This window comes from Phoca vitulina, unplaced genomic scaffold (genome assembly GCF_004348235.1).
Source record: "Phoca vitulina isolate PV1807 unplaced genomic scaffold, GSC_HSeal_1.0 scaffold10, whole genome shotgun sequence".
Lineage (NCBI taxonomy): Eukaryota > Metazoa > Chordata > Mammalia > Carnivora > Phocidae > Phoca > Phoca vitulina.
Window position 1 is genome coordinate 48061041 of NW_022589713.1, and position 27390 is coordinate 48088430.

The window sequence follows — 27390 nt, forward strand, 5'->3', positions numbered from 1 at the left end:
GCCTTTGGCTCAGGTCATGATCCCAGAGTCCTGGGATCCAGCCCCACATCAGGCTCCTTGTTCGGCGGGGAGTCTGCTTCTCCCGCTCTCTCTGTCCTGCTCATGCTCTCTCTCTCAAATAAATAAAACCTTTAAAAACAAAACAAAACAAAAGTTTTTAAACCAGAATAAAATCATAGCAACATAGGTATTAACTAAATGCAATATAGTAACTGACTACTAAGTAAGCCTAAAATATAACGAAATGAAAGGCTTGCTCATCAGTACTCCATTTCAGTATTTGATCCATGGGAAAATCCTGTTCTCAGGTGGGACATTCTCACTTCCAAGTCTTTCAAAGCTGGAAGGATTTGAAAACCACAGTCTTTTTAGCTTGAACCTGATAACTGCCTTTCTATGCAGCTTCAGGTCATAGGGGGTACCTGATAATGTTAAATTGACAACATATTTTTTTTTCCATTAGAGACACTTCTGTATTAATGGTTTTTATTTCCCTCATATATGTAGCTACAAAATCCAAATATCACTGTTCAAATCTACCACTCATAAATGACTCTTGTTTATAATCCCCACCAGTCCTTCCGGAGGCTTAGCACCTTTGGTAGAGTAAAGAGTACAAAAAAATCACCAGGAGGAAGAATTTATGTCCCCCCATTGGGCCTCAGGGTAACTCAAGTGGCCTATTTAGTCAATTGTAGAATATCCGATTTCCTTTATAAAAATCCACTATGTGTAGTTTTAAGGCCTAGGAAAGATGTTGTGACTCACAGAGATTTCAATTTGGTCAAGAATGTAGGACAAAGAAGAAATACTTTTCACTACCGTTAAATAAAGCTTAAGAACAGCGCCAAGAAGCAAACGGGGATTAAGCTCTCATTTGGTTGTAACTGAGGTAAATTTGCTCCACACTAAATGCCCTAACCCTGTGATACGGAGTTTACTCTGACGCAGGCCAAGCAGGACCAGATGAAGGTGGGAGAAGGTCAGGCCCCTGAGAGTCAGGCCATCACTGTGGGATGGTGCCAGACCACTGCTTGTCCCGAGGGCACTTTACAGAGAGAGAGGGCCTATCTTCAAGCTCCTCAGGAACTGCGGCTCCCCCACATAACCACCTTGCCCCTTTGGGAAATCTCTGTTAGTGTCTAAGCTCAGCAAAAGCCCTCCTCGCTGTAGTCACGTACTGTCATGGAACCATGGCACGAGCTGGATAGCTGGGATTTTGTCAGCAGAGGTGATTCTTAGTGAGGTCAGGGAACACTGTCTTCCCAAACCTTCAGTAAATTCAACACCGCGGTGGAAACTGCACTGAGATTTTCGGCTCATATCGGGTGTGGTGGTCTCAAAAGCCAGGAGCTCAAAGGTCTCATGTGCGTATTGACGCTGTCCCTTCTGGGAGGGTATCATTCACGCATCATTTCCTTTTTCTCATCTCCCCACTCCCCACAGACCACCTTAGCTCCACTCACCTCCTTGACACCTGAAGCACTTCTATTTTGGATACGATACTACTTTAAAATGCACCCTTCTAACTGCGATGTCATTACCTCGCCTGGGGGCTGGCATTTCCATGGTGATGTGGGAGCATAGGACAAGTCAGTGTCTCCAGGCTGCCATGGAATGTAGTTGGCGCCAGTTAGGTCTCCATGAGATGGGGGGAGGTTCTGCATCCCTAAATTCTCCCACAATGTTTTAAAAAATATAACAAAATGTCACGGTGTTCTTGCTAATATTGACACTCATCAGTGAAGACAGTGGAGAAGGGTCAGGGGGAGCCCAAGGCTTGTCCTAAATCTACTTCTGTTGCCCAGCGAACATATTCATCCAACTGTCTCAGCCCCTCACACAGACCCGGAGTTTTCAGGTTTTAGTAGGTCCCAGAAGGTTTGTAACTGCACGCCTGCGTAGGAACTATACTCTTAACACAAGGCTGAAATATCTCTTCAGGAAACTGTCAAATAATGGCAGTAAACTAAAACTTGGTCAATCATTATCATTAGATATCTGCACCTTTCTTCTACAAGCATTGGTAACCAAAAGGAAAACTTCACAGTGGCCTCTGGACCAGTAGCTAGAAGATCATAAATTAACTCTCTCATAAACATTAGCAGGAGGAATGCAAGCAGCACATTACTATAGTATATATCTAAATTGATAGCATAGTTACCACCACGTGATAGAGATAACAGCATTTTCCAACAATCAGAGAAAATATTACCAAAATCTTTTCTTAAAATAACTGATCATTTTAAAACCTTTTGTGTTCGGGGCACCTGGGTGGCTCAGTCAGTTGAGCGTCTGCCTTCGACTCAGGTCATGATCTCAAGATCCTCTGACTCTCCCTCTCCCTCTTCTCTCTCTCAAATAAATAAAATCTTTTAAAAAATTAAAAAAAAATAAACCCTTTTGTGTTCTTATTACTATAAAAATGTAAAATCAATTCAGAGGTCAGTGTGTATTTTTCCTCCAAACTATTACAGTGTTGAAACAAAAGACAGTCTGGCTGGCAGCAATACATTTCTCTAATTCTTCTCCCACAGACTTTAAATAGGCCAGGAGCTGAACCAAAGACTCTATACCTATCTGCAGTACAGAGGAACTGAATCATTTCTCCAATCTGACAAGATGCTAGTCATGTCCGCATTCCTGTTCTCAGGGTATCTGTTCTTGGTGTGAACCCTTGGCAAGGACTGTGCTTTTTGTCCGCTTATAAAAATTGTACATCTCCCATATACACCACACGTGTATGTTCATATCACAGATGCATATACATATAATCAGCATAGAGATCCGATGGCAGAACAGCCATTCATGAAGGAGACAGTGGGAGCACGTGCTCTAGCACAACCTACTTACGGAAGGCAGGGTCCCCCAGTCAGGCGGTCTTCAGCATGGCAATGAGCAGTTTCCCCTGCAGAGTGGTCAGCAGGAAGGACACAAGCCTCTCCCTAGCACAAGTCACTCAGCCCTGCTGGGTTCCTGCTGCTCTCTGGGCACCGGCATGCCATTAGGAGTGTGACACAGTAGGGAAAGAGACCGGTTCACTGTGAGACCTGCTACTCACTCTCGTACAGTGTATCGGCCCCCCTTCCCACTGCACAGTGGCTGCCAAGCTCTGGGCGGGAGGCGTGTGGCCCTCGAGAAAGTGAGCCATGGAGTCAGAGTTCCACCGGGGATACGGGCTGCAGTGTCGGGGGCCTTCTTCTAAAGACAGTACTTTTTAGGATGGCATGGAAACAACCTAATTTGGTCCCCTAGCCTTAGGAACAGGGGAAGGATTTCTTCAGGTTGAAAATGAAAAAAAAAAAAAAAAAAGGAAAAGGTATGAACTAGGAAGATAAGGATGTGGTTGGCACTCTGCTTTAAAAGAAATTAAGAAGATCCAAAAATAATTTATGGAGACTGTATTTAGCATGCATGTCTGGGTGCTGGAGTGACATGGGCTTCACCTTCTTGTACCTGTTACTTTTCCACACAGAGTTAATCCAATGCTCCGTTATCTTGTCCAGGTAAAGGAAATGAGGCGATTTAAACTGCCAAGCTTGAATACTCATCCAAAGAGGACAGCTGAGGTATTGACATGCAAAAATCACTGGTTTAGAGGAGGACATGGAAAGCAGACTGCAAGTACCTGCTTGTGCCGCCTGTGGTATCGGCTGACCCCTCTGAGCACTGTACTGAACGGGGGCCAGGGGCCGGTACTGCTGCGTGGTTGAGGTAGGGTACTGACCAGATGGATAGTAATACACGGACATCTGTGGAAGAAAAAGAAGAACCACAGGGAATGAGAAATGTGTATGAAGTAACACTTTTTAACATAAAATATGTGGTCACCTTATGACATACTACGATTGTAGTAGATTGTAAAGATGGCCACCAAACACTTCACCCTGGCCCATGTGCGTGCATGCTACTCTTCTCATGAAGATGTGAAATCGATTCCCCAAGTCCTGGAATCTGGGCTGGCTCTGTGACTTGCTTTGACCAATGTCATGAGGCAGAAATGGCGACTCTGAGACTTGCAAGCCAGGTCTGTAAGAAGACTGCACTTCTGCTCACACAGGAGGAGCACCCAGCCACCAGGAAAAGAAGTCCAGGTCATGCTGCTGGAGAAAGAGGCCATGTGGAGAAGACAGGCACCCCAGTGGACAGGCTATGCCGACATTCTAGGCATGGGAGCGAGGCCATCTTGGATGTTCCAGCCCCAGTCAAGCTGCCTGAGCCATTACCATATAAACCAGAGCTGAACCATCCCTGCTGAGTTCTGCTCTAGTTGCTGACCTAGTCCTGAGCAACACAATGGTTGTTGTCTTAAAACACTGGATTTTGTGTTTTCAAATGAAACAAGAGTGAATGAAACAGGGGCGCCTGGGTGGCTCAGGTGGTTAAGCGTCTGACTTCAGCTCAGGTCACGATCCCAGGGACCTGGGATCAAGTCTACCATCAGACTCCCTGCTCAGCGGGGAGTCTGCTTCTCCCTCTGCCCCCCCCCCCACCCCTCCCTGGGCTTGTGCTCTTTCTCCATCGCTCACTCTCTCTCTCTCAAATAAATAAATAAGTAAAATCTTTAAAAAAGGGGGGGGATGAAACAGTCATCTACCACAACAAAAAGTTTATGGCAGTTTTAAATATTATATCTAACGAATTGTTTTTCTAATGGAAACACACGTGAGACGTGAAAACTACTAATCTCTAGCCTATAAGAAGCAGGGGTTGGAATTACAAAATATGGTCAAGTCTATCAAAGCACTTGGCAGAGTGATTGGCACAGACCAGTATCCAAAAGAATTTATGTTCAATCTGAAAAAAGAAAATATATTTAAAATAATGTTTGTGTCACCTACAGTCACTTTCTAATGACTGGGAATGGCTGAACATATTCTAATTACTTCCAATAAGATTCCAATCAAATGTCTCTTGATTTGGAGACATTGCCTGCCTCAGTTCATTTATATTAAGGCTGCTCTCTTACTGATCTTGAATAATTTTTTATCTCCAGGCTTCTGACCATTCTTCTATCATCTTCTCGAAAGTGTAAACAGAGGTACACTAGGACCAGCCTACAAGTAAGTATCACATACACAGAATAAAATTACAAGCCACCTATATTTGAGAACAGTGATTTCAATGGTGATTTTATTTTCTGATTTGATCATGTCAAATAGGAAACACTTTTTTATTTCAATCTTGCTATTGAAACACATGTATTATGTTTTCCTGATTTATCATAACATAGGGACAAAAGATAACTTAGAGTGTGTTGAGCTGTGGTTCTGCAATCCCCTGGAATTGTTATGAATTCTAATTCTGTCTGGCAATACGGATATCCAAGGGTAAGAGACTGAACGAGTCTCGAATGAACATGGGTCAGTATTTGGCAACTAACTGATTGTACATTTTGTTTATAGTGATTTTTTTCTCCCTATTTCTCCCTTTTTTTGTAAGGCAATTTATAACAATAAAAACCCAAAGAATCCTAGAGTAATAACAGGTTTTAGTTACACTCTGGCAAATCATGATGCTATTAAAGATTACTACCATTATACATCAGATGCTTCCTAAAATTAAGAACAAGAACAACTATTATGGAATTTATTCATGAGCCTTATATTTTTATGTCCTTTAGGAAGAATAAACAGTTTGTTCCCTTAGGAAAATCTGTGACTTGATTCAATGGAAACTCATAAATATGTTACCCAATCCTTGGTCTTTTCTCTCATATTCAATATGAAACATGAAAATACCTTTAGGGATGTGGGACAGAGTTCAAACACTTGAAAATTCCCTGATGAGCACTAATGGTTTGGATGAAAGTATAACCTCTTGAAGGAGAGCCTCAATTTTTAGTACTCAGTTGTCCTGGTTTGTTCTTGTATTTTTCTCCTGCCCTACCTCCTTTGATACCCTGCCAGGCTGTGCTAGAGGCTTGGTCACCTCCATTCAGTACCTCTCCCAGGCAGAGCATCGGCCAGCTCTTAGCACTTACATCTCCCAGTCATATGAAGCAAACGGGGCATGGGCACTTGGCTCATCCTCATCCTCCCCCATGGAGGAAGGTGCTGAGTGGGGCTAAGAGGAGGCATCAAAGGATCCAAATGCAAGGTTGGAAGGGAGAAAAGAGTAAGGATAGCTCCCAAGAGGAGAAAATGTTAATTTTTCAACAACTATGTATATTCTAAAACATGGAAAACCAAAATATGAGTAGATTAGGAGAGGAAAGCAATAAATGAGAAAAAAAGAAGAAGCCGTATTAAAAAATCTCTTCTCCCACCACCTTCTTCAAGTCCCTCTTTGCCTTGTCCATGTGTTTCTTGCCTCACCTTCCAGGGGGTGTTCAGAAGGCTTACATGACATGGCAGACAAAACTGACTTCAAGGTTATTAAATATTAGGTTCACTTTCTGCATACATTTCATTTATTTCCATATGCCCGTGGACTGTACCTCAAGTTCTTTTCATTGTTCCATAGTTGAGTAATCAAGCTTTAAAATGTTTACTAAATTGAAACTCACAATGGGTTGTATCTTATACCTAAGAAGTTCATGCATGCCCAGACTGACCAGGAACCTTGAACACCTGTTTTGTTTTGTTTTGTTTTCCTACTCTCCTCCCTTTCTATTTCTAAATCTTTTGAAGAAGTGTCTGTTGCAGACACACCAGGGGTTCTGAGTTGTCTTTGCTCCTGCAGTGCACTAATAGTGAAATTCATTCATCAAGGAAGACTTTTTTTTTAAAGTCTTTCAAAAAAATTCTTCAATTAAATATCCTGCCAACTCTTCTCCTTGATAGCAGAAATGGGTAAGAAACACTTAGATGCTGTTTAGGATAAAAGAGCTACACTATTTTTCCCACTAATTAAACTTTAAGTATTTAATTTATTACTAAAATAATTAATACATTAATGAAGCCCTTTCTCCTGTAACTGAAAATTATTTTTTCACATTTCCTTAAATCCTACTGGTCAAGAGATATTGCAGAGAAGAAAACCGAAGGTGAACAATTAATTAATCATTCAAAATAAAATGAACAACTGAATGAAAATCATTTCATGGTGAAGCGTTTTGCATGGCTTGAAAAGAAAATAATTTATTCAAGATGTTAAGGCAGTGAAACAAATAATACAAAGGTGACACCGTACTTTAAACAGCTCATCCAATGCAATATTTCTTAATTAGGATGGAATTTGCTTGGGATATGTGTGCCTTGAAAATGGACCAGAAAACGCCTCTGTGCATTTTACATCTTGACAGTAATCACTTGCAATATTCTGCAAGGGATACCCAGGAGAGCACCAGAGATGTTTGGTGGTGAACAGTAACAGATAATCAGTCTTTGAGAAGACAGTAAAAATCAGTGATCTGTGGTGTCTTACATGCTCAAGTCAATTAAATATGATTAATGACTACCCGTGAGAGCACTCAGGAGCTCTGCTTCCCCCTAGGGAGAGGAAGGGACAGTGGATGTCCGTTTTAGCTTCCTCCTTTATATTCCTAGAGGAGCTCCTGCCTGGAGCACCAGATTAGCTCCAGAAAATGCTTAAGGAAAGAACACATTTCCCGAGCTGCAGCAGGGGAGAGTTGAAAATCCCCCAGGAGCAGGCTCTCTTCTTCCTTCCTACTTTCCCTTTCTAGGCAGTCCAGTGAGCAGGACCTTGCACGGGAGGGAACGCTTTCCTGCATGGCTCCCGTACCAGCAACCTGGAAAATGGGACACTCCCCGCACTGTATCATGGGAAGTTGGATCAGTTTCATTCAACTTACTTTCTGAGCCCCACGGCTTTGCACAACTGCTGAATAGGACAGATCAGGTTCTGGAGGTGGGAAATATCAATATGGACCAGAAAGAGCCACACCAGGTTGACCTGGTGATATTCTATGTGGAAATGTAGATGTCAAAACACCCAGCGAATAAGCTATAGGTCACAGGTGTGAGGAAAAGCACACTCACCTGTGCAGGTGGAGGCTGTTGCACAAATCCCTGTGGTGAGGGAGGGGCCTGGAGGACTTGCTGGGAGATGGGAGGTCCAGAGCCCGAGAACCCCCCCGTAGGGAGCTGCTGGCCTGTAGAGGCAATGACGTAGCTTGGCTGTTGGGTTGGCTGTGCCATGAGGGACGGCGGGTAGACAGGACCAGATGGGGGCTCAGGAGTCTCTCCTGAGGATTGCCGGCTCAGGTTCATCTGGGTGAACTGTGTCGCCACATCGTCTCTCTGCCCAGAAACAAAGAGGAAATTAGCAAGAGCAGCCTAGAAATGGGACAGGCACACAGAGGCAGACACAGGCCACATGCTTGTCACTGTGGGCAAGGGAGGGCGTACCAATTGGAAACAATAACAGAAAAGGAATTCTCTGTCCAGAACAATAAGAGAACATAATAAGATTTTAATCATCCAGAGGATCAGAGATGGTAAACAATTTGACCAAATCTCCTTCTTCCAATGGAAACAAATCATTATTTTTTCACTAAGGGTTTGAGATCCTTGGGATGGCGCTGAGGCAAGGAGGGCTTGGTATCCTTGGTCCTGAAAGGTCAGCGGGGCTTCCCAGAAGTAACCACAGTCTCTGCCCTCTGGAGAGAGGCAGAAGCCGTTGTATTCACCATCACCCACAGCTGCTACAGAGATGGAGCCATCATGGTGTCATGATATATTGGGGAGTATTTTTCACTGGCCTGGCCTGAAATTTCGGGGCAATGCTCCTTCTCGATGTCCAAAAGGACCTAGTGCATTGTGGGGAAAGGAAGAGAGAGTGGGGGATCAGGGAACCTAGGGGAACCTCCCACATCAGTAGCACAGAGTGATGACCACCTCAACTAACTTTAAGCTGTTTCCCAAGCTGTCACGCTGAGTTCACATCTCTCTGTTTCTGACTTCGAACTCTCGGGGCATTCAATCCCTGCTTAGTCAGTAAATTCTTAAAAGGGCACCCAATTGCAGAAGTAGCAAACGTGGGACAGATGACAGAATGGCAACCATTATTTTGGAGATGGGTTGCAATGTTCTGGAATGAGACCCCAACTCATGCCCCCTCACAGTCAGCCCGGGGCACCCACCCAGCATCAGCCAGCCCTGCACAGGAAAGTAATAAAACTGGTGGACATGCTCTCCCAGGGGAAAGGTTGCACACATGGAATACGGTACCATGGGGAACTGTTGAGTTGGAGACACTGGCAGGAGATGCTGGGGAGGAAAAGAGACCGCTGGGTATTGCACCGACTGGGAGGAAGCCTGCAGCCCCTGCACCGACTGGAGGAAAGAAAAAGCTGATCAGGTAATGGGGAAGCACTGGGGGCGGAAATCCCACAGGAAGGCTGGCTTATCGGAAGCACACCACCTACACCACCCTACAGGTGCACTCCAGAGAGGGGAACCAGCCACCACTGGGAAGTCAATGCCAGGCAGAGCACAGCCAGCCAGCCTTGCAGGATGCATGTTTGCTCAGAGTGAACACTGCCTTCAGAAGTCACTGCGATACTTTTCATGTCATTGTTGTTAGTCAAATCCACTGGGTCTAAAGATACTGCGCAAGGACTGAGAAGTAAGGGAAAAAATTACAAACGAGGTTCACTCTGGCAACCTCCTGGGAACACCACATGTTTCTGTGGCAATTTCCATGTGTTGCTCTAGGAAGGGAGGACCGCTCTAGGAAAGGAGGACCACTCTACATCTCTTGAAGAACAGGCAGGCCACCTCAGAATGGACTGATACCTGTTCTTCCAATTGATGAAGCATTCAGTACTATCCCTTTGCAGACATGAGTCCTTGGTCTGTGTTGGGAATGAGTGAGCAAGATGATACGAAAGCCTGGTTGAGGTTATGGGTTCAGTCTCCCAGACAGGCTCTGTGATGCCTTAAACATAGCATCTAGACCTCAGAGAAAACTTGGCATTCGTTTTCCCTAGTGCAGTGTGCTCACCATGCAAATCATTGGATGGGGCATTCACGTCTATTTAAACTTGAGGATCCAGATGAAATCTTATCAACCTGCTATCAAGGGCTCTAGGCCGCCAGGTCTTACTTATGAGTGGGTGGAAATGGCCCCAGTGAAAAGTATCACCTCCTCCTAAGGCACCAGTCGCTGCTCTGAGGACTCTGCAGCCTTTGCCTGGGAACACCTGCCCTCCCCGCCTTCCCACCAGCTCCTACCTGAGTGACCAGTGGGCCGGCCATATGTGGCTGGGGTGGCTGAGGAGAAGGCTGTTGCTGCGGCGGTGGCTGGGACTGTGCCATCATCGAGCCTCGCAGGGGCTGCTGGCTGGTGGGGGGGTTGTATATTGCAGGGGTTCCGTCGGGATTCACAAAGGGCTGGCCTGCAACGGAATCAGAGCTGGGTTCAGGTGAGCTCCTTGGTCTCACCTTTAGCAGGAAGAACCATACTGATAGATACGCAACAAGTAACCCAAGGTTAAGGGGCAGGGCGGTGGAAATCTAGGACAGCGGAATCTTCACCACCATGAAGACTTTCCTGTTTATGACCTATTTGCTTCAGCTAGCTAACGGTGCAAGCCCAGAGCAATTTAAGAAGCAACGAATAAATCCACTGCCTTCAGGGAGATTTGCTAAAGCTAAGCACGTCTGTGTACAGTGGCGCCCAGTGGAGAAGGCCTGTGGAGAAGCAATCTTCACGAAGCCGTGTGTTTGCCGCCTGCACCCCGCCATCATCAGCAAGATCGCACACGCTGAGAGATAGGGCTGCCTTCCCTTTACAGAATTCCAGCTACCCTGGGTTACACATTATTTACCAATACACTTGTTTTGCTTCCACTAGCCTTGTTGCCAACTCAGAATGGCAATCAGTGCTACCGATACACACACAACAGAACATACCACATCCACACACTCGCTTCTCTAAAGAGACACGACAAGGAGCACGCAGGGGTTCAGATTTTGAAGATAATGCATAATACAAGCATCACAGCATCATCTCCTGATGGTGAAGCAAATATACATTGTTTTGCCTTTTGAAATGATGGCATGGCTCACTACTGTTATTATTATTATTTGAGGAGGATTTTATGGTTTACAAAATAGTATCATCGGATCCCCAGCATGACTCTGGGAGGAAGGACAGTATCATCTTCCTGTGTTGCACAGGACGCAATGAAGGCCCACCAGAAAGGTCACAGGAAAAAGGAAGGAGTCGAAGGAGCGGCAGATGGAAGTGAGGGAAAGTGGAGGGAAGGAAAGGGAGAACCAATCAAGTTCCAGGCACCTTACACACATAGCTCAGCTCTTCCAGTAACCCCACAGACATGCGATCTCATTCCACTTTAGAGACAAAAAAATCAGGGCCCACATGGACCAAGCAACTCACTCAGAAAGGCCAAACCAGTACGCGAGAGTCAGGAAATGGCCCAACCAGTATGCGAGAGTCAGGAAATGGCCCGGGTCAGAGTGACTCCAAAGTCCATTCACTTCCCATCACACCAAATAACTTCAGTGGAGTATCCAAGTTTATATAATGTGTACGTGCTACAACGAGGTCCGATGACAAAAATCCAATCATAACTGAAAATCATTAACACGCGAGAAGTCAGGAGGGGTGGGGGCCATGTTTTAAGGTGGAATCACACCCAGGACTGGCAGGTAAAGAATGAGAAGAATCTGAATATTCTGATTTGCATTAAGGGGATATCAGAGGCAGCTTGTTAAGTTCCTCCCAAGCACATAGTTGAAAGCCTCCCCTTACATAGTTTCGGTATGTGGGGTTCACAAGAGCATGTGATGGCTGAGGAAAACAGCCCTTTTCATTAATAATATATATATGAAAAACAACCAAAGATCACCAGTGATCTGCGGAAAATTAGCAACAAAACAGAACAGGTTAGAATGAAAATAAAAAAAACTGACCCAAACAAAACAGTATTCTAGTGGGAAAAAAAAAAAAATGTGTGGTATCCAACAAGAACAGACTGTTATAAAATTGGAGATAATTAGCCAATATACACCAAGTGAAAGAAACCAGTCCCCAAAGGGCAGCTATTAGGGAAATGTACAACTGCATTTCTAATACCTTCAAGGTCAGGCAGAACTTAATGGTAATGGAAGTCAGAAAAGTGGGACCTCTCGGGGGGCAGGAGGGAGCCTCCCGGGAGACTAGTCATGTCCTATGTCTCCTTCCAGGTATTGTTCACACAGGGGTTCATACATGCAAATACCTGCCAAGGCTACAGGCCAGGTATGTGTGTTTGACAAATTACAGTGAGAAAATATTTTAGAGTAGGTTTGGAGTGCAAACGGGGGGGTTGTAGTGAAGCCAAACCAATTGCTCCCAGGACTTGATTTCAGACCCATTAGGAACTGTAATGGGAGCCTAGTGTGCCCATCATTGCCCCACATTTTCAGCCCAAATATACTTGTGTGTGTGCAACGTGAAACCCTTAAATGCTGCATATTCATGAACTAAGGAAATTCTGACAACAGTTTCATAACCAATCACAATGTGCTGTGATGGAAAAGCAAATGTGCCAGAATTATAGTCACAGAACAATGACTAAATTTAGAGGTATTTAAAAAAAATGTTAATGTTCTTCATAGGCACTTGTTTTCCTATCACTGTCATTTAATTTTAGCTACATTTAATTGTTTTAAATGCTTTTTTTTTTCAAAAATAACTTTCTTCTGGATTTAAAATCTGCAACCCATTTTTTTCTCCCCAAAGCCTCAATTTGGGAAAGAATGAGAAATAGTTCAATTTCCAAAAATCTATCAGCCCATTTGGTGTTCTAATTCTTAACCCCCCTCCCGTATTTTGTATTGCAAAAAGAGGAAAATTCTGGATACCTAGCATTTAAAAAAATCTTCACAGCAACTTTATTTCAAAATCAGTCTCATTCTGTGCTCACACACACACACACACCACACACATACAGAGATGGAAACTAAAAATAAAATGATCTTTACTATATTTCCTATGACTTCCAATTTACCCCAGTGAGAAGTAAGGTAGCGTGAAAAACGGACCATAATTAGGGTGAAAAACATAACCACAAATTATTCAGGTGTCCTTTTTGATAAATTTTAGATCCTCTGTGTGAAATATTATTAATGTGCTATGAAGCAGGCAAAAGAAACGTTTCTAAATAATTGCATATGAAAAGTACTCAGGACTCCCTGGGGTAGAGAGAGGTGGCAGGTTCTTCTGGAAGAGAAGAGAGAGAATAGAAGACTGCTTTTATGCTCACTAAGGAGAGGTGGAAAGACGTGAGAGACTGAAACAAGTAAGATGGATATGCCAGGGAAGGGAACAGACATGATTTCCTAAGAGAGTTAGGACAGGCGACTATTGGTTTTCAAGTCAGGCAACGCTGGCCTCTCTAGATGTTGCCATTTCTGCTAGTCCAGATGCAATTACAACTGGATACGGGCAATTAGTTTGAATGACAGCTGCTGAAGACCAAAGAGGAAGGAAAGACGATTGGCCCTAGGACCATCCAGCTTAAAAGAGGTTTTCGTGTCCAGAACTGCGCGAGCATGCCTGGCAGGCCCTGGCATGTGTGTTGGCACAGGTAAAGGGTGCAGGCAAGTCGGGCTGCCACGAGCTGGCCGAGTGCTCATTCCCCTCAATACATGGCCTTAGGTGGAAAGCTTCTCCACTCTCCACATCAACATGAATGATGTGCAGTAGATATTATTTTTTTTTAAGATTTTATTTATTTATTGTAGAGAGAGAGAGAGCGAGAAGCGGGGAGGAGCAGAGGGAGAGGGAGAGTCTTAAGCACACTCCCCGCTGAGGGCAGAGCCCGATGTGGGGCTTGATCTTAGGACCTTGAGATCACAACCTGAGTGGAAACCAAGAGTCGGACGCTAAGTGCCTGCGCCACCCAGGCATCCCGTGCAGTAGATATTATTTTACTATTATATAATTATTGAGCCTTGCATGAAGACTAAGACTTGGTTATCCATTCCAGAGAGGCAAAACAAAAACAAAAACAAAAAACCTAAGTCTGATCCCTCCCCACAAAGAGCTTATAAATATGCTGGTAATGAGGAACCCAAGGGCAATTCACACTAGAAACAAAGTAATCAAATGCTCTTGGTTTCTAACACGAAAGCATTTCTGCCATGTATTTATTAAAAAAGATAGAGAGGCATGAGAAAAAGAGATTTTCCTTTCCTAGTCCTTAGAAGGTGATCAATCAAATCATAAGGATGCTGCTGATTATGGATAGGCTAAGGTTAATTCAGATCTCGCAAAGATACGTTGAGGGGCATGTCACACACAAAATCTTCATGGCACATTTAAGAAAAAGGTGGAAAAAAATAAGAAAGAAGTAGAATAGATGCCAGAAGCCCTGTGAAAAATACAAAGTGTAGTGTTAGGAGGATCCATCAGGAGCATTTGAAAGAGATGAGCCCTAAAAGGCTGCTCAAAGCAAAGTCCCAGCCGATGGCATGCCCTTACATCACTCGCTCGTGAATTTGCGCCAGATGAAGGCAAAGCGAAATGGCAAAACAAGAGATATGGGGATTAATGAGTACTTGGGGGATGTTAATGCCTGTTGGCATCTCTGGATAGCTCTGAATTGAAAGAAAATAGCCAAACAAAGATGAGCTTTCTGCTAAAAATTTCTAAAAGGAGGCCAAGTCAAAGACAGCAGGAAGAAGATCAAACTCAAGAGTCAAACCCAGGCTTGCCTTGTGAGGATGAATACATTATACGGGGATAACTTTGAAAAAGAGCCTCTGCAGCAGCTCACTCATCTAGAAGCCTGAAAAGCAAAGAAAGGATAGGCCAGAGGTCCTGAGTTAGACTGGCTGAGAGCAGAGTCTAAGGCCAGACAAAATAAAATGTTGTGATTGCATTTGGGGAACTGCAAGAATATATGTGGGTGGGTTGGTTTCAGGTTGCCAAATATTTGGTACTTAGGAAGAGGCAAGTCAATTGTGCCCACAAAGGAAGTTTCATTTTTGTTTCATTTGGTAGACATGACTGGCAGGCACCTGGGTATTCTCAAATTATTGCTTGTCTTCTGTCTGCTTAAGACAGATACTTTATGAATAAACAGACAAAAAGCAGAATCAGACCTATAAATACAGACAACAGACTGGTGATTGCCAGAGGGAGGGGGGATGAAGGGATGGGCAAAATGGGGGAAGCAGAATGGGAGGTACAGGCTTCCAGCTATGGAATGAGTAAGTCATAGGAATAAAATACACAGCATAGGGAATCTAATCATTGATACTGTAATCGTACTGTATGGTGACAGATAGGAGCTACACTGTGGTGCGCCCAGCATAACAAGCAGAGAAGTTGAATCACTACGTTGCACACCTGAAACTAATGTCACATTGTGCATCAACTATACTGAAATAAGAAAAAAATTAAAAGACAGGTATTTTATCATAGTTTCATACATGAACCACATTCTCAAATATATTAGATAAAAAAACTGTTCTACTATGCTCATCAACATATGAGTAGTAGATATTATTTCAATACTATGTAATTTTTGAGCACAGTGCCTAAGGCTACTTTGCTATCCACTCTAGTGAAGTAAAAAAATAGCCAAGGATGGCCCCTTCCCACAAGGAGCTTATAAATGAGCTGGTAACAGGGAAATGAATCCCAAGGGCTATTCACACAAGAAGTAAAGTAGTCGTACGCCGTTGTTCCCAACACAAAAGAATTTCTACCGCATATTTAGGGAAGGGGAGAGGTGTGGATTTCAGGAGTTCACAGCAATGACAGAGAAAGATGAGTTCCAATCCAAAGGAGGCAAATTTCCAGTTTCAATAGTAGAATCATAGGAGATTAAATAAATAAATGGATGGATAGACAGACAGCATGCACACATACACACCATAGATAGACACATACACACATATATGTGTATATGATACATGATGGATCTGTATACACACACACATGCACATTTTCAATTTACAAAAATAAACACATTCTAGGAAAGAAGAAACATCATTTCCCTTCCATCCTACCACTCAACCATGGTATACAATATATTAACACATTTTCTTTCTGGTGTTGGGATATTTTAATGTCAAGCATTTGTCAGATCAGAGAGGTGCATACAGAGAAGCTACTCGACAGTGTGATTAGATCCTTTTCCTTGCTTAGGATCCTTTTTCAAAGGAGATATTTTGGTAACAGCTCTAAATGACTGGATCTGATGCATAAGAATTGGGACTTGACACCAAAAAGCACTTTCTTTCTTTTTCTATAAGCAAGATTATACATGATAATATACACGTAACACATGCACAACCATTATATCATTACAAATAATATTTCTTCATTATACCCTAAAAAATACTCTGTTGAGCTTTTTTGAAACACGGCAATTTTGCTTAAAACAAATGACTCAAAACTAATGTCTGTATGTCCTCTTGTCAGCAAGCCCTCCGTCTCAATTAGAAGTGAAGGGATTTAAGCCAACAGAGTCAGACCATCCTTCGATCAGTGCCCAGAGTAATGACTATAATCCTGGTTTTCTTTTAATTTCCTTTTAGTGCTTCCAATGATCCAAATAAAATAAAAGCAATCTAATATTCTCCTTAGAAGTATCTCTTCTGAAAGCTTTCAAATGGTTTTCAATAAAATGATTATGCCTTCTTTTCCCTCAAGCTTATGGCATTCTCAAAATGTCTCCATCAAACACCCTGCCTTAAGAATGTGCCATATGTTTTCATGAAAATGTGGCAATTATTCAAGTAACTATTTTACTATCATTCTCATGTTTCTCTGAATTTCCTAATTACTAGTAGTGCTATATACGTGAAAAGATTGAGTCAGATTGCTTTTATGAGATTCTCATTCACTTTTGCTTTTTCAAGTTTAGCTAATCACGGAAATACTCTGGAATCATCGAAACCAAACCTCAGACATTTTTTGAGACAATTCAATTTTTTTTCCAATTACTTATAAAGGCTTCCAAAGAGGCAACTAGTCAATGTCAAGCCTTCTAACCCAGGGTTTCCCAACCATGGCACTACTGATATTTTTGGCTGGGTAATTCTCTGTTGGAAGGGGCTGTCCTGGGCATTGTAGGATGTTTAGCAGCATGTCTGGCGTCTACCTTCTTAGATGCCAGTAGCAACCCCTTCCTCTCTCAGTCATGTTGATCAAAATGTTGGCGGATATTGCAAAATGGCCTTGGAGGCATGGGCACAATTCCCCCTGGTTGAGAAGTTTCCCCCATGAGTCAGATGCTTGTCAGTCTATTTGCCCAATGCTCTGGGTTCTTTGGAATCAGTGTGGATGTTAACTGACCACTAGAGAACTTAAAAAATAAAGAACTATTGATCATGGAAAAAATAATCATCATTGAAGTTACCAATTTCCAAACCTCACCAAAACCAGTCTAGTCCTAGGATCCTTAAAATACATAAGAATTTGCTCCCTATGTCCTATTTGTCACTGCTATTCCTTATTCCCCAGGTGGAACTGGGTGAAATTCTAAGGCAAAAGAGCAACTTCTATAGGTAAGAATCTTTTTTTTTTTAAAGATTTTATTTATTTATTTGACAGAGAGAGACACAGTGAGAGAGGGAACACAAGCAGGGGGAGTGGGAGAGGGAGAAGCAGGCTTCCCACTGAGCAGGGAGCCCGATGCAGCGCTCGATCCCAGGGTCCTGGGATCATGACCTGAGCCGAAGGCAGATGCTTAACAACTGAGCCACCCAGGCACCCTGTAGGTAAGAATCTGCTATGTGTCCCAATTGATATCTCAAGTTTTGAAATATCTTGGATGCAAAAACACTTTTGACATAATAAGAGGCTAAGCCGGGATTTAGTCTGCGAAACACAGTATTTTAATTAGTATTTCCCAGATCATCACTTTATGGTCTCTGGTCTTAGCTCCCAGGAATACCTGAGACACACCATGGTCAACACAAAGAGGATAGAGGGAAAAGTGGATATTTCTGGGAAGAATCTCTATTTATAACTACATATCAATATTGATATCAACATAGAGATAGAGATTACAGCTATAGATCTTCTCTTCCTAAATCAAGACCCTACACAGTGGTTCATGCACCTAGCTCTCCTGCTCAGGAATTTTAAGAAAACTTGCTGACGAATTTATAAGCCCCAAACACAAGAACAGAACTCTGATCTTGAGTCCCTGCCATAGCAGAGGTAAGGAACTAACCTGTGTGCGGATTGAGAAGGATGCTTCCGGGCGGGATGCCTGTCGCAGCCTCCAGTGGAAGGAGGATGTAGCTGGTGCTGGGGGCTGCCTGGCCCCCTGCTCCGCCCTCTGGATAGGGCACACAGCCCGGAGAGCCAGCGGCTACGCCCGTAGCCAGGGGCGCGCCCTGCAGGGGTGCGTGGGTGCGGGGCAGAGACCCCGAGGAGCCTGTGCTGCTGTTAGACTCAGAACCTGCCACAGAAGAAAAGGATCAGAAAATCATCCAACACAGAGAGCTCTGGATCTAAATGCCTAGTTTACATAATCCATCCTTAAACCATTCGAGGTGAGTGCTGCAGGACCAGAGCAACATTTGGGGCTCACATTTTATTGAGATATCTGCTACATATTTTTCAGATGTGTCGATTTCCAAGGACAAGAGAGGTTAAGAATGAGCACTCTCTTTCAGCCTCTCACATGCCCGTAGGGTGGTACATTGGTAAATGGTACCCTAAAGCTTTGGACGCCATGCCTGGAGATGCCCATCACCCAAAGTAATTAAAGCCAGAGGGCTGTCTTACTGGAGGTAGGAGAATAAAATGCCAGGTGGATATTAAAGAGACTGCAGTTTAAGAAGGAGTCCTAGAATGTGCTGATCATGGCATGGCTCTAAGGTATTGGTTCTCCAACATCCATAAAGCTGCATTTTGAAGAGGCATGGCCAGAAATAATCTTTTCCCCTCAGATGTGAGTAGAAGAACTGGGTCACTCCTACTGAGAGTGCTTAAGGTGTGTATTTCACATAGTCACAGAAGTCTTACTAATGTGCCCAAGAGGCAGACCAAGAAGGGCTTGGCCTTCATAGAATGCTGGATCATCCTTTAGACAACACAGAAGAGTAAAATCATGGGGAGGATTGTGGACTGTGTATTTTGCAAATATGTAGGTAACTGGATTACAAGGTGGACTCTAACCCAGCCTTCTCCCTCTCCCTCCACTGTGGACAAGGAAACACCTGGTATATCCCACGTCCACTAGGCACTACCTGCCCTTCACCATGACCAGACCTTGACCATGGCCGTTCTGGCACCTGGTATATCCCACGTCCACTAGGCACTACCTGCCCTTCACCATGACCAGATCTTGACCATGGCTGTTCTGGGCACTGAATATTAACCAGAGCATTGGAGAGAAAATTCTAACTAGCAGATGATTTGGATGATATCATATAGTACAAGAAATTTTTAAAATTATTTATTAGCTCACGACTATCGATTTATGTCATTAACAATGCATTCTTCTGTGTCATTAAAGGGAAACCATATATAAGGAAGAGTTAACATTGTTTTCAAGATTCTAAAATGTGCCCTTGAATTAAACTGGAGACCTTTAAAAATGAGTGATAGGAATACAGCATGTAATTGCAGAGAAGAGGGGCCATCGGAGAGAATTTAGAGGAGGACACAGTTTTCGAGAAGGAAGACAGTGATATTTATTGAGCGCTTAGTATGTGAGAGCACCTGGACACACTGCACTAATAAGTACTATTACTGGCTATACAGTTAGGGAAGTTGAAGGACAGAGAAGTCCGATAACTAAAGCCGACTCGTACAGCTAGTGACAGAGCGGGATGTGAGCTAGGCAGACTCATCTAGGTTTAACTGTGACCCAACACTGCTTCCTGAAAGCAAGCATATACGTATGCCAAGGACTGCCACCAGTGTTCTCAGCTGGGAACCTTCTCTTCTTCTCCCACGACTTGATTATTAATAATGATAAAGTTATAGGCTAATTCAGGATGCACCATCTAACAAGTTTAGAATGCTGATGGGTGCTGAGTAATGTATGGGGGAAAAATAAAGAATCTAAAAGGAGATCTGAAAATGCTAAGAGTAGTTTTGAGAGTGCATCCTGGCATGATGTCCCCCAGGTCGCAGCCCCAGTGCAAACTGCAGGGCGTGTTTGTGAACTTGCCCCACGTGATTTGATGCCACAGTCCAAGTTTGACACTAGTGCAGAGAGAACAACAGCAAGAGCGATAAACAATAACAAAACCTTCTGCCTCTAAACGCTGAAGTTCATACAAAATAGGTTCAGCTCACCTCCAGGCTGAGGGGTCAGACAGCGGGAAAGAGTTGGGACTAACACGGCATGTCCTGAGTAATTTGACGTGTCAGCTGATGCTGGCAGGGGGAGGGGGGGTTAGGAGAGGGGATGGATGCACACAGCTGATGTGCCACAAGAAAATCCAGAGTATTTTTTCTTTTTGACTTTCAGAAGATGGCTATTCATCACTGATGTGCAATATCATGTCCTTCTATCAACAGGAGAAGAGCAGCACCTTCAACAAGAACAATGAGAATGCGGTGCAAAGACAATGTAAAGAATCTGTTTCCACAGGTTAAAAGGATAGAAAGGAGACGGATTTAGCTTAAACTCTCAACACTTGCAAAGATGGAGACAGTGAACCCTCTTTAGGGGGGATAGCTCAGCAACCACCATGAAGCCAGGGTTAGTAACTGGCCTTTTTGGCTGGCTTACAACCAGCTTTGAACAGCCTGTAAACATCAGTCTATGTTGTGCATACAGCCAGTGTTACTGAAGTTCTTGATCAAAAATGGACGCTAGCAATGGTGATAAAAGGCACAGGATTAGACGTGTTCAAAAAATAAAAAAACCCAAAATTGATGTTTGAGAACTTTACTGCTTTGGGTGCTGAGAGTTAAAGTGTGTCCAGTCTCCTTTTCTCAGGGACTTGAATGTTAACAATGGCAAATATTTAAACAGCATGTCTACGTGACAAGCGCTGTGCTAATCACTATGTGAATTACCTAGTTTCATTTTCACAGCAACCTCATTTTGAAAATGAGAACTGATCCTCAGAGATGTTAAGTAAATCTCCCAAGCATACTTCATGTGTGGCAGAGTCTGTTCAAACCCAGGCAACAGGACCACGTGGACCACGCCTTACTCCAGAGTGACATGTAGGTAGGGCCGGGGCCTGACCAGGGCTGTGCCAAGTTCTAGGAGATACAGCATAGGAAGTCAATGCTGCCCCAAATCAGATGCTTAGAAGTGGAATCTGGACCCTGAGGGGCAGCTGGTGGAAGGTGTAGGGACAAGACTTCAGGATGACTGATGGGGGACTCTGGTGAACACCCAAGAGAGAGACAGGAAAAAGGAAAAGGGGAAAATGGGGGGGGGGAGGTCGTGTATAAGATTGTAAGGCAAAGCAAAATGGAAAACGACTGGGCAGAGAGGAAGGGTGTGGGCAGTTTCCCTTGGAATAAGGGAGCTCCCCCACTGCCCAGGGAGGAAGCATCCTGAGTATTAGTTCTTGTTCTGCCACTGAGTAGCTGTGTTTTCTTCAGGAAGTGATTACTTCTTCTTCTTTTTTTTTTTTTTTAGATTTATTTATTTATTTGAGAGAGAGAGAGAGAGATTGTGGTGGGGAGAAGCAGAGGGAGAGAGAAACTCAAGCAGACTTCGCTGAGCCCAGAGCCTGACGTGGGGCTTGATCTCACAACCCTGAGATCACTACCTGAAGGAAACCAAGAGTCGGATGCTTAACTGACTGCATCACCCAGGCACCCCTGAACTGACTACTTCTTTAGACCTTAGTATCCTCTTTTGTAAAATATAAGTCACCAGACTAAATTGTGAGTAGCTATGAGGATGATGGCCTTAAAGTTTTTCTCAGCTTGACCAAACTTTAGACAGGTTTCTTCCAGAGGAGCGTCCCTCTACCTCCTTTTTCTTAGAGCATTTCTGCCCCTTTACGGTGTAAATCTTCCACTAGCCTCTTAGCCCAGGTATGTCTTTCTTGAGGATTCAGGAGCCATCTCTTTGAAATGTAACAATCAAGAGAACTAGTGCCCTTGTCTGCCAGTTTCTGTGGGAGGGTAGAAAGAAGACTGACTTTGATAAGCACCAATCAGCGAAGAGGACTTAGTTGAATTCACCAACCACCTGTCTACCTTTCCCCAGTGCTTTTCCAGTGATTCACTACAGCACTCCCCTGTAAATTGTTAGAGCAAGGTTGAGTTCAGTCTTTCACCCCTATTGCAATAGTCTTGACCCTTATTGCCATAGTTATGAATAGAATCTTCCTTGTCTGTTTATCTTGTCTGATGCAATTCTTCTTTTATAAGGACCCGGAACCATAAGTATTTTTTCCTGAATTAATAATTCAAGAAAATATTTCCAGATTCAGGGCAGAAAACTCAATAGAATGACCTGAAGCTTCTGAAATTACAAGAAGAAAGAGAACATCCAGGATGCATTAGCACTGTAATGAAAATAAACACAAAGAAGAGGAAGTGGTAGAGAGATGAGGTGTCTTGCATTGGCTCCAAAAATACTCTGGAATGTAGACAAGAAGGTGACAACAACAAGAATACCCTTGGATCCCAAAAACAAAATACCATGCCATGTAAAATTACTAAAACAAAACGTAAGGATATCTTATTTCTCCAGTGCATTTGTTCTCAAAGCATGATTTGAAAACAAGCAATCTGTGTTTTTACAAATCCTTCAGGTGATTCTGCCGCAGCTACAGTCGAGAACCCCTGCTCTGGAGATCGAGAGAGAGGACGATAGTAAAGCAATGTCCTTTGACCAGGGTGGAAAGAAATAGATGTCATACTCATTTCCCAACCTCAGAGCTGCGACCAAGAAGCAGCGGAGGTTATGGTTCAAGCACCGTTCCTGTCCTCTCCACGAGGAGGATGTAGTGACAAAATGACATCATCTACCTCTGGAGCCGTGTGCTGGGCATCTGGTAGGTGACGGTCACTAAGCTCAGTGTCAGGGATACGATAAGGGAAAGACAGCCCAGGCCTTCAGAGCATGAGCTTCTGCATTCAGACTTCAGCAATAAGCTCCTTCCAAAATGTAGGAAAGCATGTCCCCACCTGGAGAAAGTCTCATCATTATCTATTTAAAGCTCAAACCTATGTAATTAGAGGAGGAGAAGAGTAACTTAAATGTCACAACTCCAGGCTTGATTTCTGAAAGGTCAAAAAAAGAGTTTGCAATTCCACTGCGAATAATGAGGCAAAAAATTGAAAACTTGTGCTGTTCTGAAGATCCATGACAGCAAAACTGACAGCTTTGCTTCATAAAACCATCTTGGGAAATTGTAAGCTTGTTTTGACATTCTATCTTGATCGCCTTTAATTTTTTTTCTTCTTCTTCTTCTTCTTCTTTTTTTTTTTTTTGCTTTCCGTTCCTGCACCTTGACAAGCTTTCAAAAGGAGACACTTAGATTAAAAGGGAAAAAAAATGTCTGAAGCACTTACAATTTCTAATCATTCTTCAAAGAACATGGCATTTTAGCATTCTTGAAGTGTTTTAAATGTTTCCAAAGAGCTTTTCTTTGGAAGTGATTGGGGGTTTGGTGTATGGAGAATGACGATTAATTTAAACATCTTAAGAGCTCTTTTGGTGTGCTGGAATTTTTAAGTGCACCATTTAAGGTCCTTCGTTTCTGCATTTTAAGGAGATTTAAAACTATTTAACCTTTCTTAGTTTACAAGAGCTCAAGTGCACCACAGTAGGTTTTCTTGACTTCAGTTGCTGCAATAGTGGGATATAAGAGCAATTAATTAGAGTGAGACATCAAGAATTCACCATTGGTGATATGACAGAAGGCAGAAGGCAGTGTGAGCCCACCTGAATCTTTCCAAGGAGAAGGAAATATGTATATATATAGTAGTGTCTGTGACTAAATGCTATTAGTTTTCTGCCTGTGTAGGAAAACACGAGATAATTTCTTAGGAGCATTTTCAACAACATAATTATCTTAAACCATTAGCATAATAAGCCTAGATTTCACAAAGAGTGCCCCCTAGCGTGAGTGTGAAGCTTAAATAGGAAAGTATTCTCAAATTAGGACAACCATGTCTAATCTCTGGTCAGTGTTGGCCATTCACCATCCCCGTCCCTGCCCTGCAAGCCCAGGTCTGTGAATGCACCCCCAGTGTGTCTGACACCCACAGCGTGTCACTGAATCACAGCTCTCGACCCCCACCCTAGCTCCGAACTTCTGAGGCAAAACCAAAACCAAACAGAAACATTACAAATTATCACCACACACTGAATTCATGGAGAACTACTGAAGGGTCATCTGTTACTGTCCCGGGATTCTAAGAGGTACTTTGATTGAGAACATTTAAAAATAATTTGAAAACAATGGTGAGGGATTTTGGAGACGGAGGAGCTAGAGATGGCAGACCATGATGGGGATTTTTGGACTCATATGAACCCCATGGTATTAAAGCTTCCATCAGTTTAAAGTTGTTTCCAGGTCATGGTTCTCATTAGTGCTCACCTCCCAAAGACTGTCCATGCAAACTTGAACTACCTACCTCAAATGATCACTATTCACTTAGAAGAAAACACAAGGTTAAAAAAAAAGAGATACCCGCACCTGGCTACTTGGAACTCTAAGCCTTTCTGAGGCTCACGTTCCCTGTGGCAGTAATAAAAATAAACATGAACTCATGTTTATTGAGGGCTTATAATCTGCCAGGTATTATTCTAATTGTTTTGTGTATATTAACTCTTTTAGTCTTCAAATAACCTTGCAATATAGGGACTACAATTATTCCCATTTCTCAGATGAGGAAACCAAGACACAAATAGGTTAAATAACTTGCCCACAATCAGACTAACAGCATGCCAAAGCAGCAGCCAAAATTATTAATATTATAATTGCCTTACAGTGTGGTTTTAAGAAATTGATCATAGTATTAAATTAAAAACAATAGCTAGCTTTCATTAAATAGTTACCTTGTGCAGGTTCCTTGGTAACCATTTGTATATAACTAATTGAAATTTAACATACAATAGTTTGCTGGGGCGGTGGGGGGTGGGTAACATCATATTCTATAATAACCTATGTTTCATAGTGTGAAAGTTGAAATGACATGGGGCACTATGTCAAGAGGTTTTCAAATGGAGTCAGGAGGCCATTAAGTAGATGGGCGTTTGACACGTCCTCACCTGCAGAACCATGAACTTTTGAACCGGGCCAAACTGCAAAAATGCCAGCCCAAACACCTACAACATGCTACAGTAGGAGACGGCTTAGGGATAGCCTTTGAAACCAATTCTATTCAATCAAAATCAGAGTTGTGCCACCAACACCAATCAAGAATTCTTTGTAAACAACGTATACAAGCATTCCCTTCTTGCTTTAAAAACCCCTGATTTTGCTCCCAAGTGGGACACCATTTAGGTTGTTACCCATATCTGTGTACCCTGAATTGCAATGCTTTGACCCCAAATAAATGCTCTTGCTCAATTATTGCCTCCTGACAATTTTAGGTTGACAACAGATAAGGAAACACCGAAGATTAGAGAGGTTGGTCATTTGACCTAGGCACACAGCTAGGAAGAGACAGGGTTGGTATTTTCATCGTGCCTTCTGACTTCCCAGGTATCCCAGCAATTAATATCATCATCATTAATTAACTGGAAGCCAGAGGGAATAATGACTGTATGGGTTGGGTGGAATCTAGGAAATACATCAGGACATAAACCCATTCAGTACTAACTACCTGCTTTGGACAATTTCCCGGTACTTCTGGTACTGGATGTGCTGTCACCCCTGGTCAGCACCGTGATGCCCCCAAAACTTGCCGTCTTGGTCATGGCGGGCTTGAGATTGCGGTTGGAGCTGTCAGAGTCTGTGCTGCTCCAGGCCCTCTGATGGTCCGACCACTTGAGCTCATTCTCCGAGCTGCTCTGTCGACTCCCGGATGTTCTCCCTGAGCCATCTCTGTTGCCCCTGGAGCACAGCCATCGGAAAGATGCACAGGGACAGTGTTACATTCCACGAGAGGTATGGATCTAGAGGGGGACCTTTCTTGGAAGAGCCGTCTACACAAGACCCTTCCTGCAACCCTTTCCATTAAGCCTGTTGCCTCACAAACTGTGCCACAGATAGCTCGTTGACGGGCAGACAGATAACATACCACACATAATGTCATGTTTACAAACAGAAAAACCAAACCTAGAAATGTCAAACCATCCCTCTGCCAGTGAAGGAGAAATAAGTAGAAAAGACTTGGTATAAAATATAGTTGTTAACTTCTCTTATGGAGAGGAGAGGAGGATAAATTCTCCTGACCCAAGTCAACAACGAATCAAGGTTTGGGACCAATCATGATCTTGAATGATTCTGAAAGCAACTCCCACTGAAGACAAGTTTGTCTGTCCCTTTAGCGTTAAATAATGGACCGTGAGAAAATGCACACAGAGGCAGTGAAGCCATTTATTATTTTCTAACTTGATGAGATGTCTATCTGAATTCATTAAGGCTTTGGCAGTCAGCACAGAAATCACGGAAATTACTCTGTTGACCTAGGGTGAGAGTTTTGCCCGATGAGTTTAACCTTCATGGGCAGAGGAAAGTGTCTTTTAATCCTTTTCACATAGAAAAACTTGTGATAATAACAACACCAGTATAAACACTACACTGACAGGAAACTTTCCAAGGGGATCAATGGAAATAACAAAGCTCCATAGGTGAAAGAACACATTGGTTCAAAATCCAAATTGAGAAAGAGTGAATGTACGGGAAGAGGTCCAATAGGCAGACGTGCTTTCTGAAGACTCCAGAATCTCTCTAAGTAGAACACAAAATTACATGTGTTTTATAGAGAAAGTTGATGAAATTTGCATTTTCATTGGTTTCCAATCTGCTTAAAGAGGAACTTAGTGAATATTTTCAAAGCTTTTCCTGCAGTTGGAAATAAGACATGATTAAAATACTCTAAGATCCTCATGGATTATAAGTAAGTAAAGGGGACATAAATCATGGGCAATAGGTACAACCCATAACTTCATTATCACTAAACAATGTGACATGCTCAAGTGTTGATCCAAATCTCACAGATGTGGTCAGTAGCTTTGTTAACAGATAGTCTTCTAAAGACAAAAATAGACCGCGGAGATGTTAGGAGTGTGTGCATCTGATCGAAATGCTCACCAACAAAATTGTACAGAAGGTACACAGAAAATTTTCACTTTTGTTTCAACTTTACCTAATAAACTTTTCTTTTGTTTTATGAGAACTTAAGAAGGTAAATGGATCCAAGAGATAAAAAAAATGAAATGGCTCATCTATGATAGGAACTTTGTAAAATGAGGGGAGGACAGAAAACTCACAAAACAAAAAGCACTCAGTGCCTTGCTGTCCTGCATCAGTGTTTTCTTACAGTCTCTCTGTTAGCACCTCAGGATGGCTGGGTTTGGAAGGAGGAACTAAAAACAGACCAGATTGTGAGTAGAAAGTATCA

At 43.0% G+C, this 27390-nt stretch overlaps 1 protein-coding gene across 22 annotated transcripts in view; it reads right to left on the bottom strand.

Annotated features, from left to right (window-relative positions):
- Positions 1-27390, bottom strand: part of ARPP21 (cAMP regulated phosphoprotein 21) — a 157252-nt gene that overhangs the window by 49194 nt on the left and 80668 nt on the right. For 14 of the 22 annotated variants that reach the window (XM_032409036.1, XM_032409048.1, XM_032409047.1 and 11 more), the window contains 6 exons: positions 25645-25877; positions 18107-18337; positions 10140-10303; positions 9135-9239; positions 7944-8204; positions 3629-3752 (listed from right to left, as the gene is read on the bottom strand). In XM_032409036.1, coding sequence (XP_032264927.1) covers positions 3629-3752; positions 7944-8204; positions 9135-9239; positions 10140-10303; positions 18107-18337; positions 25645-25877 — 1118 coding nt within the window. The remainder of the gene's footprint in view (positions 1-3628; positions 3753-7943; positions 8205-9134; positions 9240-10139; positions 10304-18106; positions 18338-25644; positions 25878-27390) is intronic. The other 8 variants (XM_032409046.1, XM_032409042.1, XM_032409040.1 and 5 more) reach the window with 4 other exon arrangements.